The 13,562-nt window shown below is 29.4% G+C and overlaps 1 protein-coding gene across 1 annotated transcript; it reads left to right on the forward strand.

Annotated features, from left to right (window-relative positions):
* The first annotated feature begins 11,283 nt into the window (after positions 1-11,283).
* On the forward strand, positions 11,284-12,483 carry LOC134230231 (uncharacterized). Its single transcript, XM_062711994.1, has 2 exons — positions 11,284-11,360; positions 11,551-12,483. Exons 1-2 carry the CDS (start codon positions 11,328-11,330, stop codon positions 11,959-11,961), a joined length of 444 nt encoding a protein of 147 aa, XP_062567978.1. The 5' UTR covers positions 11,284-11,327; the 3' UTR covers positions 11,962-12,483.
* Positions 12,484-13,562: the final 1,079 nt, after the last annotated feature.

Raw genomic sequence — 13,562 nt, forward strand, 5'->3', positions numbered from 1 at the left:
TTTTTGCAGGACGAATGTTCAAGAAATAAGAGTATAAATGTTTATATTTTACTTCATTCGTTCAAAGGATTTTATATATTTCAAAGTTTGCTATTTTCCTGCATTACAAAATAGCAGGAAGTGTTTTTTAAATTAAGTTCCTCTTCTTTTGTATTTATTTTTACATATAAAATACTGGAATAAAAACCTCATATTTCAATTTCGTGATAAATTAAACAATACTGCGACTGTTCTATACCGTCAGCCCGTACACGTCTAATAGTTACATAGAACACGAATAGTGCAATTATACGATGACAAATAATTCCGGCTATATATAGTCTGAAGCCTCCTACATCCTAAGTAAAACCATAATCACATTATAATGTATTATTTGCATTGTACTCATCTTAAAGTTAAACAAACAACACAGTTTATACTGAATTACAAAACTTTTTTTTGGCGCGATTAATACTTTCCATATTAATTTTATTTTGAAAAAAAAATCATATTCTCTTCATCCAATTTTGTGATTACTTTTGTGACAGAAAAAAATATAATAGATATATCAATTAATAAGGTATAATTTGTATACTGTAGTAGTTTTAATCTTTGCTCTATGTGGATATTATTTAATAAAATGTCATTTTAAAACCTAGAATTGGTTTTGTTAATATCTTACTCATTTCAGTTTTATTTTGATTTTTCTTAACTTTAAGAAAAACAAAGTTTCTTCTTCAATTATACAAAAAGGAAAAATGTTAATGAATCATTGATATATGTGATATTCATTCAGGTATCTGTCATATACATTCCTTTCAGTCTTCATGATCGAATTTCACATTAATTTTATTTACTAGGTAGAGAAGTTATAAATAAAGCTCAATTACTAATACATATATATTATTTGAAAGTATTCATAAAAATAAATTCATCTAAATGACTTGCAAAAAACAAAAGCTGTGATTATTTTCAAAAGAAATATTCAAATACAAATAGATATGCTTATTTTATGGAAAAAATACAAAAATTAAATCGATCTAAAGTGTTGATTTAAAAATTAAAGACAGAGTAAACCTTTCAGAAGACTTTTTGTGTGTCGATTACCAGAGAAGGTATGTGTGTATTTTTAATAGAAATGGACGCCTATTATTGTCCTGGAATTGTTTGATGATATAGTTTAAATTTAATTTAAGAAGCTTTGTTGCTGTCACTGAGTATTTTGACATTTATCTATGTCATTCCACTGTTGAATCTGTCTTTTAGGACATTTGAAGACAATTTAACATTAAGAAAAATTAGTTTTAGAATGTGCAACAAGTTATTTTAGGTAAAATCACTTGTAATATTTTATAAGTTTGCCTAACTTGACAAATTTATGTCATTTTTCACTAAAAGAATTATGCTCTTCTGGAATGACACAATCTTTTACTGCATACTTTATCAGTTTACATAAATACAAATATAGACTAAATGACACAGTGGTAATTTTGTCATTCTCACTGAAAACAGGAATCTATGCCTACTTTAACACGTTAAGGTCTGACGAATATATGTTATAACTGTATGAAGAACGAGATAAAGAACAATCACCAACCTCAAAAATTTATAGATGCAATACAAATTAGATAAAGAGCAAAAAAGGACCTCTAAAATTATCACATGTTTAATCAAGTGACATGTGGGCGTATGCGTCCCTTCTCAACAGGTCAGATTTCATTATGTGCTTCTTGACATGATCAAACAAACGGAAATCTGTAGATCCATCAGTATAAACATAATGACGTGATAATGAAGGATATGGAGATAACGAACAGTATTCAATATCAAAGTCCATAAAACAATACAAAATAGGAACAGAGCAAACACGGACCTCCAAAACATCAAGGGTGGGCTCAGGTGCCATGGAGGATTGAGCATTCCCTGCCGACCGCTCACGTCCGCCGTGTTCTTCTTGACATTATTGGGAAATAACAGAAAAATCTGTCGTCAATTCAGTGAATAGATAATGAACTAACAATTATTATGAAAAACATCAGTCAGCATTTGACTCAACTATAAACTGAATTTGCTGACAAGGTCATTATATCGGCCATAGTACTTACGAAATGATGACTTTAAACGAGACTGCTGATATTCTTGTTTCATCAACTTGTTTGTCAATAATTTACCTCGTTTTAGAAATTGTTCAAACGTAGAGCATGCTCTTGTGTATCCAATCAATTGAGATATATAAACTCCGTATGCAGGTGATGAAGGTATATTGCTGCATAAGTAAGGGAAGTTGACGATACAAAAGTTAAAGTCATCACGTTTATCATAGAGATTGGTTGTTAGATTACTATTAACGTCTTTTTCAAGTAAAATATCCATGTATTAAACAGTTGTGTCAGACTCTGTGGTATCTTTTATCTCAACCTCACCAAGATATATCGTATCGACATAGGAATGGAAATAACCATTGTTAGTTGACAATACGTCGTCGATATATCTAAATGTCGAGTTGAAGGCCACAGGAAGTGTTTTCTCTTTTTTCATGCATAATTTGTACCCATGGGAATTCCACTAGATTGTTGGAAGACCTGGTCTCCAAAAACCACATACTACTAGATATTGTCAATCAGAAACTCATCTGTTTGATGTCAGCTTAGAGTATTTGTGTGTACAATCAGAACGTTTTTTTAACAAAATAATTTGGCAAATGACCAATGACCAGGTAAGTAAATTTACGAGTTCCATTTGTATTGAAAAAGCAAGCTGTCAATGATATAAAAAGCCTGTGCTTTAATTTATCGTTATTATTCTGTTATGTAACTATAAAACATGGAACATATTTCGGCGAATTTTGAAATATCAACGCAAGACCACGGCTGATACGGGGTTTTTAAAAATAATTGACATGTAACATTGTCATAAAGTATTTCATTCAAATAGTTTGGATCAACTCATTTTACACTCTATATACCTCTCACCTTGTACTCCAAAAGACTTAAGTTTACAAAGAGAGATAATTCATTTTTAGCGAGAGAAATCTTTACAATGAAACGTATACAAAAAAATCTACTCGTAGTATCAAACATTTTATCAATATAATGCGCTAGTATAAAATATTTAATTTTTAAGACTAAAATAGTTACTTTCGTACTTTTTGGAAATGTACGACTTAGATAAATATCTACATTTTTTTAAATATATGAAGCATGTTTAAAAAATCATTATTTTGCGTGCATGTGTATATATGAAGGACTGCAAGAATAAGGATGATATTATGTTACGAACTAAATAGTTTTAACCAAAAAAAAAATCCTAAATTTCAACAAAATGACTGTATGAGTCTCTATCTTCACTGAAAATATATGCAAGTTTGTTTAAATTACTGTAGAATTTTTGGTGATTATTATATTTATGCGATAAGTACGAAATCGGCTTAGTGTAATTAAAAGACTCGAAGAATGGAGAACGTAGACGATTGGATAAAAAAAATGTTTATAAATTGTAATAAGAAATTAACTCGTTATTGACAATCACAATGCACAAGCTGTCACAAGTTTATATAATACTTCTGTCGTTCAAATTTTGTATGCTACGTTCTCTTAATACTTGTTGATTTGCAATATTTGTAGAAAGTCTATGTCATTTTATTAAAACTGAAAATGAACCGACTTAACTGCAGTTAAAATGCCAAAAACTTTTAATATAATTCATTTTAGCAACTTTTTAAGAACCTACATGACAGACAGTATCTTGTACACGCATCTCCTTATCAATGACAGTAAAAAGTATGTACTATGTGTATATACTAAATAAGGATGTGAGCTTCAAGCTCGACCAATAAGATCTTAAGGATATGTTGTAAATGTCAAATGAAAACACTTTATCATTAAATTTTTACAAAAACAGGTACTAGTATTTCAAAAGACGTTCATTAAAATGTCGTAAAAATTTTTGCTTTACAAGATACACATGGACTTATGGGTCTTATTAATGATTATCATTTGATAGTGGAGAGAAAAAATGTTACAAAAATAGATGTCCTTTTAATACTCTAAACTTTTAATCCTCAGGGCAAAAGTATGATGTACGCTCATTATTTTCAAGACATTCAAATTTAATCCTTGAAAAAACACTGACAAAATCATTAAGCAACATCAATCCGATGTGGAAAGATATTTTTCAGAAAAGAATAACTGTAGTTTTTTATTCATTACAATGCATATTCCTTTTACAAATACACATGTACGATTATAAAAAAAATAATTTCATAAAGACAAGGGTGGTCCTCCAAAATCGTGGACATGTTCCAAATTTTTTCTCTATACTCTTTAGTGAAAAAAAATTATCAATATACGTAGCAAAATTCAAATATTAGGTAAAAAGATGTGAATTTATGCGATGTTTATATTTAAGTAGTGTCACTTCACAGAGCACGACTAACATCCAAAGTATCTAAAGATATTTTGCCACAATCTTAACCCAGAGAGTCATAACTTACTTTCGAAATTAGCTTCTCAAAGAAAAGTGGAAACACTTAATGATTAATATTTATGCATATATTTTTAAAATGAATTTTCTTTATTTACTTTAAATTTTTTTCTCTACAAACCCATTACAAATTTTCTAACCGATTACAACCGTTCCTAGCGAGATAACAGAATGCTATCACAAGTTTTAATAGGATAAACAGTCAAATTTACTTTTAGAAGTTAATATTAGTCAAAGTTAAAAAATGATATAAAATTTCTCTTCATCGGCTGTGTCTTGGAGTATTAACAACCCATGACTAAAGTTTTTAGTATCCATAAGTGTAAAATATGAAGTCATTGCCTCCTTGCTAAAAGATTTCAAGCAGTCAAAATGGAGAAATTGTTAATTTCCTTCTGCTTGTAATAGTCACTAAATTCAGATGTGTAGATACGAAGAGTAATCAAGCACAAAAGCCACAGAATCAATTAAAATCGGGAGCAAAGCGAACTCGGGCATCTAAGATCATTTGAACTTAAATCAGGCCCCACTGAGGTGCAAACGTCCCCTGTTGACCGATCACACCCGCCGTCTGCTCCATACCTCATCATACAAACGAAAATACGCAGACATTTCTAAATAACGTAATAACGTAATTTAACGTAAATAATTATTTGATATGAATTGTATTTACAAGCTCATTGTACATTGTATCGACCATAAAATTTGCAAAATATTTATTTTGAACTGATTCATGACATTCTTGTTCTATCACCTTATTTGTCTCCTTTAAGAAATTTGTACAAAGGGTATGTTCTTGTGTAATGCATATCGATTCAACTATGAGACATAAACATTAAACCTCATTTGCAGATTTTAAGATCATATTGCTTGATTTATAAGAGATATTGACGATAGAAAAGATTAATCCACCATATTGTCATAAAGTTTTGTCGTAATGATACCAAGTTTTCTAGTAAAATATCCATATAAAACAATTAAAAAAGGTATAAATAACAAACAGTGCACTAACATTAAGCAAAAATAAAGCAAGCAAACTACTTGTTTACAAATTTGTAAATAGTAAACAAAACTCAGACCTGGAAATTCTAGGTAGAATCAGGTTCCAGGGAGGAGTTAGCATTGTTTAAACAAGTTTAAACAAACTAACTCGGTCGATAATTATAAATCATGTGTTATACATGCAAATAAGATAAAGTTGGGGTTTTTTTTATTTCTAATCAAGTACGTATAAAGCAAGTCAGAACACTTTAGCAATTCTGATATATACAACAATGCACGAAAAAAAGTAATCTCTCTTCATTTCAATGTTTTAATAATAAATAATTTAATTATGGTTGTAACGATGTATTTGATTGGATAAAAAATTATTTTATATCGTATAAAATGGGTTGCCTACGTCACAATGACGTGCGTCAAAAACGTATCAATCCGCCTGACGTTACATTCAAATTTTGCACAAATTGAAGTCATTTTGTCAGAACAATATTCTTTTTTTCTTACATCAAATGAATGAAAATTAAATTATAAGCAATAAATTTAATAGCTACCCATTTTATACGGTATAAACTGGGTTGGAACAGTTTACGCTTATTTATAAACCGCTTCGCGGTTTATAAAGCGTAAACTGCCCCAACCCAGTTTATACCGTATAAAATGGGTAGCTATTAAATTCATTCCTTAATTAAAATGCCTAATTACAAAGTAGAAACTACATTAAACAATCATCCTTCGCTGGACAGCTTCAAATATATTCAACGAATGCAATCCCATTTTTCTCACAAAGGAAGATAAAAGTTGCACTATAGGGCATGGTAATTAGACTCAAGTGTTTAAAATAAAATTAAAAAGGCGAAAAATCGTGCATAGTATGACCTTCAAAACTTGTTTTAAAATACAAAATAAAGAATGTAAAGAAAATGTCCAGATGGAATTATCTATATTTACTTAATCGTATCCAATACGTTTAGTGAGATTTTCTAACTAATGGTTACACAGTGTTTGGTTGAACGAACTTTTTCGAGATCATTTAAGTAAATTAAGTCAATTGTTCTTGTTGATAATATTAATTTTTAATTTTTAATAATGAACGTAAAAGTAAAGGTAAATTATTCTATAAATTGATTTTTGCAATTTGTCAACTTTTAACTTTTGATAAAACTAAACAACACCTTGTTGTCTTCATATATCATCCAACCTAGGGCATGGATATAAATGAACACTTAATCTTAATTTCTATTTATGTTTATTGATACTTAATATTTCACGTACTTTTTATTATTATGTATGTGTCCCTAAAAAAATGTCACCAGCTGTTTCATATTGCTCTTTCATTCTTGCTTTCGCAAGATTGTGCAATAGCTATTCTGCTTCATAAGAATATATATACATATATTTAAGCATATTTGATTTATCATTATGGTAACATTAATTGAATGCAAGGAGAAGAAATACCATTTGAGAAGCACAGTAACTTTTATATAAATGTTTACATGCTCGATTTTTTTTTTAAAGGATGATCATTGATTTAAAAAATAGGCTACTTTTATCATGTCATTAATTTTTAACATGTATGACCAAAAATAAGTTCTATCAATAACCTTACAAAACCTTTTATTCCACACTGCCTAATGGTCTAGGCCTAAACTTTGCAGCTCTCCACTGGCATTTTTTTTTTTACATAAATGTATACATCTATATTTAAAATTTGATTTTTATATGGATGTATTTTGCATAGTTATGTGGATTGTAGATCTGCTAAACCTTTTTTTCTAACATATGAAATTTAAACATAAATTGCTTTAGACTACTCTGTTTTAAAAAAGTCATTCAAATTGTTGTTTTAAACATACAACTTTATTATGGAGTGAAGTTAAAATTAATGGACAAACCTAAATATTTTTTTATGTTAAGATTTTTGTGAAAACTCTGATTTATTGAAAATACCAAACTTGTTTCCAAATATAACCCATATATGATTTATCTTATTTTCAATTTTTTTTATTAAAAAAAAGAATATCTATTGCTAGTCAGATTTTATCTTAAAGGGCAAAGCACGACAAATTCTACTTATTTAGTTGCATAAACTATTATTAACGAACTTTTTATGTAACTACAAGATTATAAATATGTAGTATGACGTCAAACATACATTTTAATGTTCAAATTTATTTTAATATTATTTTCTTTCTGCCTTCTCTGTCTTACAAGTGGTAAAAATAGGTAAAAGATACCCATTAACTCAGTTAATCCAAATATTATAAAATGTGCGCGTGTAATTTTTATACTTAAATAAAAGTTATACAATCATAAGCCACAAAATCAAGTCCTTTTTGCTTATTTTACATTTATGTTTGCTTTAAATAATTACAACTTACTGAGTACATTTAAATTTGTCATTCCTGAGTTTGCTTCTGTTTGAATCTTCTTGCTTCGACAAATTCATATTTTTTGTGAAGGTCTATATCGTATTAATTATATCAGTCTTTATATTTTATACATGTATTTACATGTATAAGTTAATAGAGAAATAAATGCTCTATATATTCTTATTGGCAATATATAAATTTTTATTTAACTAATACCATAATTTATTCCGTCGTCTTTGTCGACAATATATTGGAATAACAAATAGTTTTCAATAACAAAAACAGTTTAGTTTCCAAGCTCCTGTACATAAGTACATTTAAACAAACAAATCGCGAGCAGAACAAACACAGACCTCCTCAAAAACATCAGAGGCGGATCCTGGAGGGGTAGATTTACACCATTTTGTGTTGTACATACAATGTGTGTTTAGCTTTGTCTACTCTCAAATGTTGAAAATAATTGGGGAAACATTTTAATATAAGAACGAGACAACGATGATGTATCAAAACTGATTAATAAATTGAATAAAAGTTAGAATAAGATAATTACAATTTTTGAAGTTTTATTTCTTTTCTAGATTTAAAGAATTGAAAATGCAATATATTTTAGAGCATTTGGGAAGATCAATTTTTTAAAGTTCATATTTCATTTTGAGATGAGTCATCCTTCCGATTAATTAGTTTTTTTTCATGTTCCTACTCGTCACTGCAACAAAGTTTACAACTGTAATGATTGAAAGAACAAATCTGATCACGTTAAACTATGATTAATATGACATCGTTCTAAGTATGTAGGAGTGTGGTGTGGTTAAACACAAATAATAATAATCGCTTTCCATGTCACGACAATGATCCAATTCAAAAAATTATATTAAACTTAACCCTCCTACGTCACAGAAAAATGTATTTACAGATTTACAAACCACAATAATATATATTTTTACATTTAACGAAACATTCTGGATAATATATTTAGCGTTGGATTGCAAACATTTGGGCTCTTGGGTTTGTGAAAGTTTTACATGTAAGACAAACAATAATGTAACATTCTTTTAGATATAATCCAAAATCTAATTTAATCTATATTTTACCACTAACAAAGAAACAAAAATATACAAACAAAACAATATAATTATTAGATATAATAAAGACTCAACTGTTCCAAACTATGAGAAACCTATGACCATAATTGCAAATAAAACTTATGTATAAATAATGCATTGAATTGTAATTATAAATGCATGATTTAGAAAGAACACAAATTATCGTTTCCAAATTGTTTTTAGATATTACATAGCTGTAATTAAAAAATATACCAAATACAAATCTCTCTCTCTCGCTCTCTCTCTCTCTCTCTCTCTCTCTCTCTCTCTCTCTCTCGCTCTCTCTCTCTCTCTCTCTCTCTCTCTCAAATGCAATAGTTCTCTATTTATATGATATAATTTACATAAAAGTTTATATTTTGTCCATGTTAAATTACATTTGTGAATATTTTGACATCCCTTAATCTCATTCATCACTTACTTTCTCCTTAAAAACATATATTTGTGTATTTATTAAATATAATGGAAAGATTGAGAGTGCATTTCAAGACATTTTGAGTGAAATCGGTCGTTAAATGTCACATTTAATGTTTCTTTTTTTATAAGAAAGCGAACCAACCTTCACAAATGTATGACATCTTTCACATGCATTATAATAATAATTTATGTTTAGAAACATTCCATCTATGACTTCGTTGTCAATATAAAGCATAAACATTGGATATAGTTAAATTGTTGTGCATAAAAAAAACTTAACAATATTTATATGCTGTCATGTTTTTTCAGATTTATTACCAATCATAAATCACTTGATAAGTATGGGTTTTTCGCTTTTGCGATACAAATATACATGTATGTAGCAAATAAATGACAAAAATAATTAGGTAGGAACAATTAATAATTTAAGACAATTCTCAAGCAAAAGGGAAAAATTTAACCCTTTGACAAAGTAACAACATCAGATAAAATTAAACGCATACATGTGTGTATTGTCAATGAGATACAAGAAGACAATGCTTAGTAACATCGAAAAATGTTGTGGTTTGCCTATTGTTGGTCTTTTATCCTTATAATAAATTGGAATGTTATTGCTCATTCAAGTGGCACAAGCCAAATATTATAATAAAACAGTTACATTTGCATATAAATATTGATACCCTACCCAAAAGACAAAATTAAAATGTCAAATATGATTTATTTTCTTCTACAATTTTAAAGTAATTTTAAGTTATAATAACCAAAGCGTTTGGGGTTTTTTTGTATACATGATTGTTTTTTTTAATCAAAGGTCACAATGATTCTGAGAAAGTGTCATTAAATTTCATTCAGTGGTATCAGAGGAGTTTCCGATTAGAGTTGGGTACCCCAAAGCGTAACAGACGGACGGACGGACATCCTGATCACTATAATACCTTTTTACACAATAACTTGTACACGAATATTTAGTGTAACTCGTTCTAAATTTCCGCCACATTTGAGATAAAAGGACGCTATTAAAATAAAAAAAAAAGATGTAGGGCAGAGAGAATTTCAAAACCTTAGTACATTTTTGTGCTTGTAAACATACAAATTGTTAGTATAAAGTATGTTTCGAAGTTAAGTAATAAATTGTAATACACAAGATTGCACGTAGGCATAGTTTTCATGAAGCAAGATACACGAACAGTCTCCTTGTTTAATACACTCATACAATACTGACAAAATAATCCTTAATTGCTTAACATTAACATTTCAGAAGTCGTAAGAATTGTGCTACTAATTGAAAAATCGGTGCATGTGTACATTCTCAAAGCTCCGAAACGTTTGTTAGTGGCATTTGTGAGAAAGTTTTGCAAATAACGCTAATAATAACTTAGATAATCACATATTTCATTTAATACAAATTTATGATTAATATATACTATTAATATTTTCTTAACATGAAGAAGTTCGATCCGTGTATTACACGACTTGTATATGTCATATCCTCTGCCGATAGGTCACGGAAAGACACGATTAGGTTAATCATGTAATAACTATGTGTGACTTCTTAGGAAGTAATCTGTTATACCTTGTAAAAGTACTTAGACGAAATCATATAAATTACGCTCAAGTCGTTTTAATTTTATATCTTAAAAGATTTTGCTGAATGTAGAAATTCTTATTTTATTTTCACTTTTAATGCATTTATATCGGAAAATTTTTTATTTCTTTTGGTAATATTTTTAAAATTATTAAAATGTAACATTTTGTTTGGTTTAATAAATTTGAATGACTTAAACCTGTAAGAACATTAATGAAATCATGCTGATTTAATTTTAAACGGTTTTCAGAGCAGCCCTAATGTTACGCATCCCATGCTTAACTTATTTTTATGATGGCAATTAGGAGATAACAGAATATTAATTACGAGCCTTAGTTGATATATCTTCGTCCCTTTCCCATATTTTCAGTTTATATTGCAGCACTTATCAAGATGTGGAGTCTTCCATCTACAAGAATTTCTTGGGTAAGTAATGACATATCATGTTTTCACTTCAATTAATTATAAGTCTCCATTTAACATTTAAATGAAAACATTTCATATTCAATTCGTATAATTTTTTGTCATCTTTTTAAAAAAAAAACATATTCAATTTGATTTTTACAATAAAAGGTTTAATATGTTTGACTACATGTATGTATTAAAACATTTTCAGGTGGTCTTCAGTTTGACAGTTACCTCCCTTGTTGTGAGTAGCACTTACGCTCAAACGAATCAGAGGAAATCCTGTAGAGACGAATGTTACCCAAGAAGGGTGAACTGTTTGTCCCGGTGTAAAGAGGGGTTCTGGCTGAACCTTTCGAAATTTAGATTCTTAATGTGTGCCGATAAATGTGAGACTAAATCTCTGATGTGTTCCCCTCGATGCGAATGCTTGGCTGTCGCTGAACGAGAGAAGGTGGGATGTGACCAAGCATGCAGAGCATACCGTTTTAGGAGCTCCTTCGACGAATCGCATTGTTTAAAGGAATGCAAGTATGAGTATGAAGGTGTTCAAAAGATATGCGAGGGAGGTCGAGGACAGCCGCCCAATGATATAGAAACTCTAAACGGACATCCATCATGATGTTTGATTAAAAACTATCGTATCTTCTCTGGCATTTAGGTTTACTCTGAGTGATGAGAAGGTATACCTAGACTTTGTTGCTTTGTACAATCCAGTTTTAATTTATGGTCTATCCGTTTTGTTTTAACTGTATCCCTTGTTTTAATTGTATGTATCATTATACTCATCGTGAGAGCTTGCGACTGATACATCCAGAAATGTATATTCATATTAACCACGGTCGTCTTCCAACCAAAACTCCCAGAACTTGAATACTAATGATTTTTTTTAGAATTACATAGGACATTTATGGTGTAAAAACGCAAATAGTGCTTATTGTCTGTTCTTCTATAGTTGGATAAAGAATTTAGCATTATGTTTTGTATATATTTAAATTATCCAGGAAAGACGCTATCTTGTACATTAAACTTATTAACCTGATTAACATCTCGTGGGTGTTGTCACGACGACTCTCAGTGAGTGTCTAAGAAGTCATTATTTATACCTTTGTTGTTATATAGTTTTAAAAAATAAAATGTTTTCAGAAAAGTTGGTTTTGATTTAATAATCGAGCAGAAGAACCCCACAGTTTGATAAATGTAAAAAAAAAAAATGATAATTTTAATTTATTTTTTTTTTAATTGATCATTCTCAAAATTTCCATTTAAAAATACAAATTATTTAAAGAGACAACACAGGTCTTTAAAGACAGAGGTTGGATCAGTTGCCCGTGGAGGAGAAAGTATCATCTTGTTTCGACCTGTTCTATCCATGTGTTGTTAATCCTGTTCGAAAACAAAGAAGAAAACGAAGAAAATATCATAGTGATAATAATAACATTAAATTTGTATAAAACACATCAGCTGCGATGCGACTTCATAACAGTTTGTATTTGCAAACAAAGTAATTGTACCGACCAAAACATTGAAGAATTTTATCTTATCTTGAACTTTAAACTTATATTAATCTTGCTTTCCTATCAATGTAAAAATAGATTTGCTTATGAAGGACCAAATTTAATACCCTTACGAATTTCAAAAATCTGTTGGTAAACGTAATCTCCGAAAACAATGATTAATCGCTCAGAAATTCAAGCATATTTTCATGTGAACTTTGAAGTGCATATGCATAGAAACAGAATGTGTTTTAACACATGGAAATGGAAGATAATGAACCGTGATCGATCTAAACAGTACAAATCTATGAAGACTGCATAAACACGAATCTCCTAGATATTCAAGAGATGAGATCAGCCTCAGGTGTCTAGGAGGAGCAAGCGTTCCTTGTAATATATATTGTAATATATATTGCAGATGACTAATGATAGCTACAGATGATCAATAGGGCATTTATAAAATGAATGTACGGAAATTCTTTCATTTTCATCCAGAATTCCATAACAATAAAAATATTTGGTTTTGTCCTCTTTGACTGTTCCTTTTTAGAGAATGAATTTAAACAATTCGTTTGTATTGCCATGGTTGTTCAAAAAATTGCCGAGGAGAAAACAAATGGGCGTAAGCTAATAATCCCTTTCCAAAGCTTAATTTCAATGAAAGTCTCTTGTTGATGAATGAGAACACTATTATCCATGGCCAAAGATTAGGTTTAGAACCTCTGAC

Source organism: Saccostrea cucullata, unplaced genomic scaffold, assembly GCF_032062105.1.
Source record: "Saccostrea cucullata isolate Sc308-1 unplaced genomic scaffold, CSIRO_AGI_Scuc_v1 ctg1322, whole genome shotgun sequence".
In the NCBI taxonomy this organism is placed as follows: Eukaryota; Metazoa; Mollusca; class Bivalvia; order Ostreida; family Ostreidae; genus Saccostrea; species Saccostrea cuccullata.

Coding starts and splice junctions, on each gene's coding strand:
- LOC134230231 (XM_062711994.1), top strand. CDS start 11,328: ATGTGGAGTCTTCCATCTACAAGAATTTCTTGG. Junction 11,361..11,550: donor CATCTACAAGAATTTCTTGG/GTAAGTAATGAC, acceptor AAACATTTTCAG/GTGGTCTTCAGTTTGACAGT.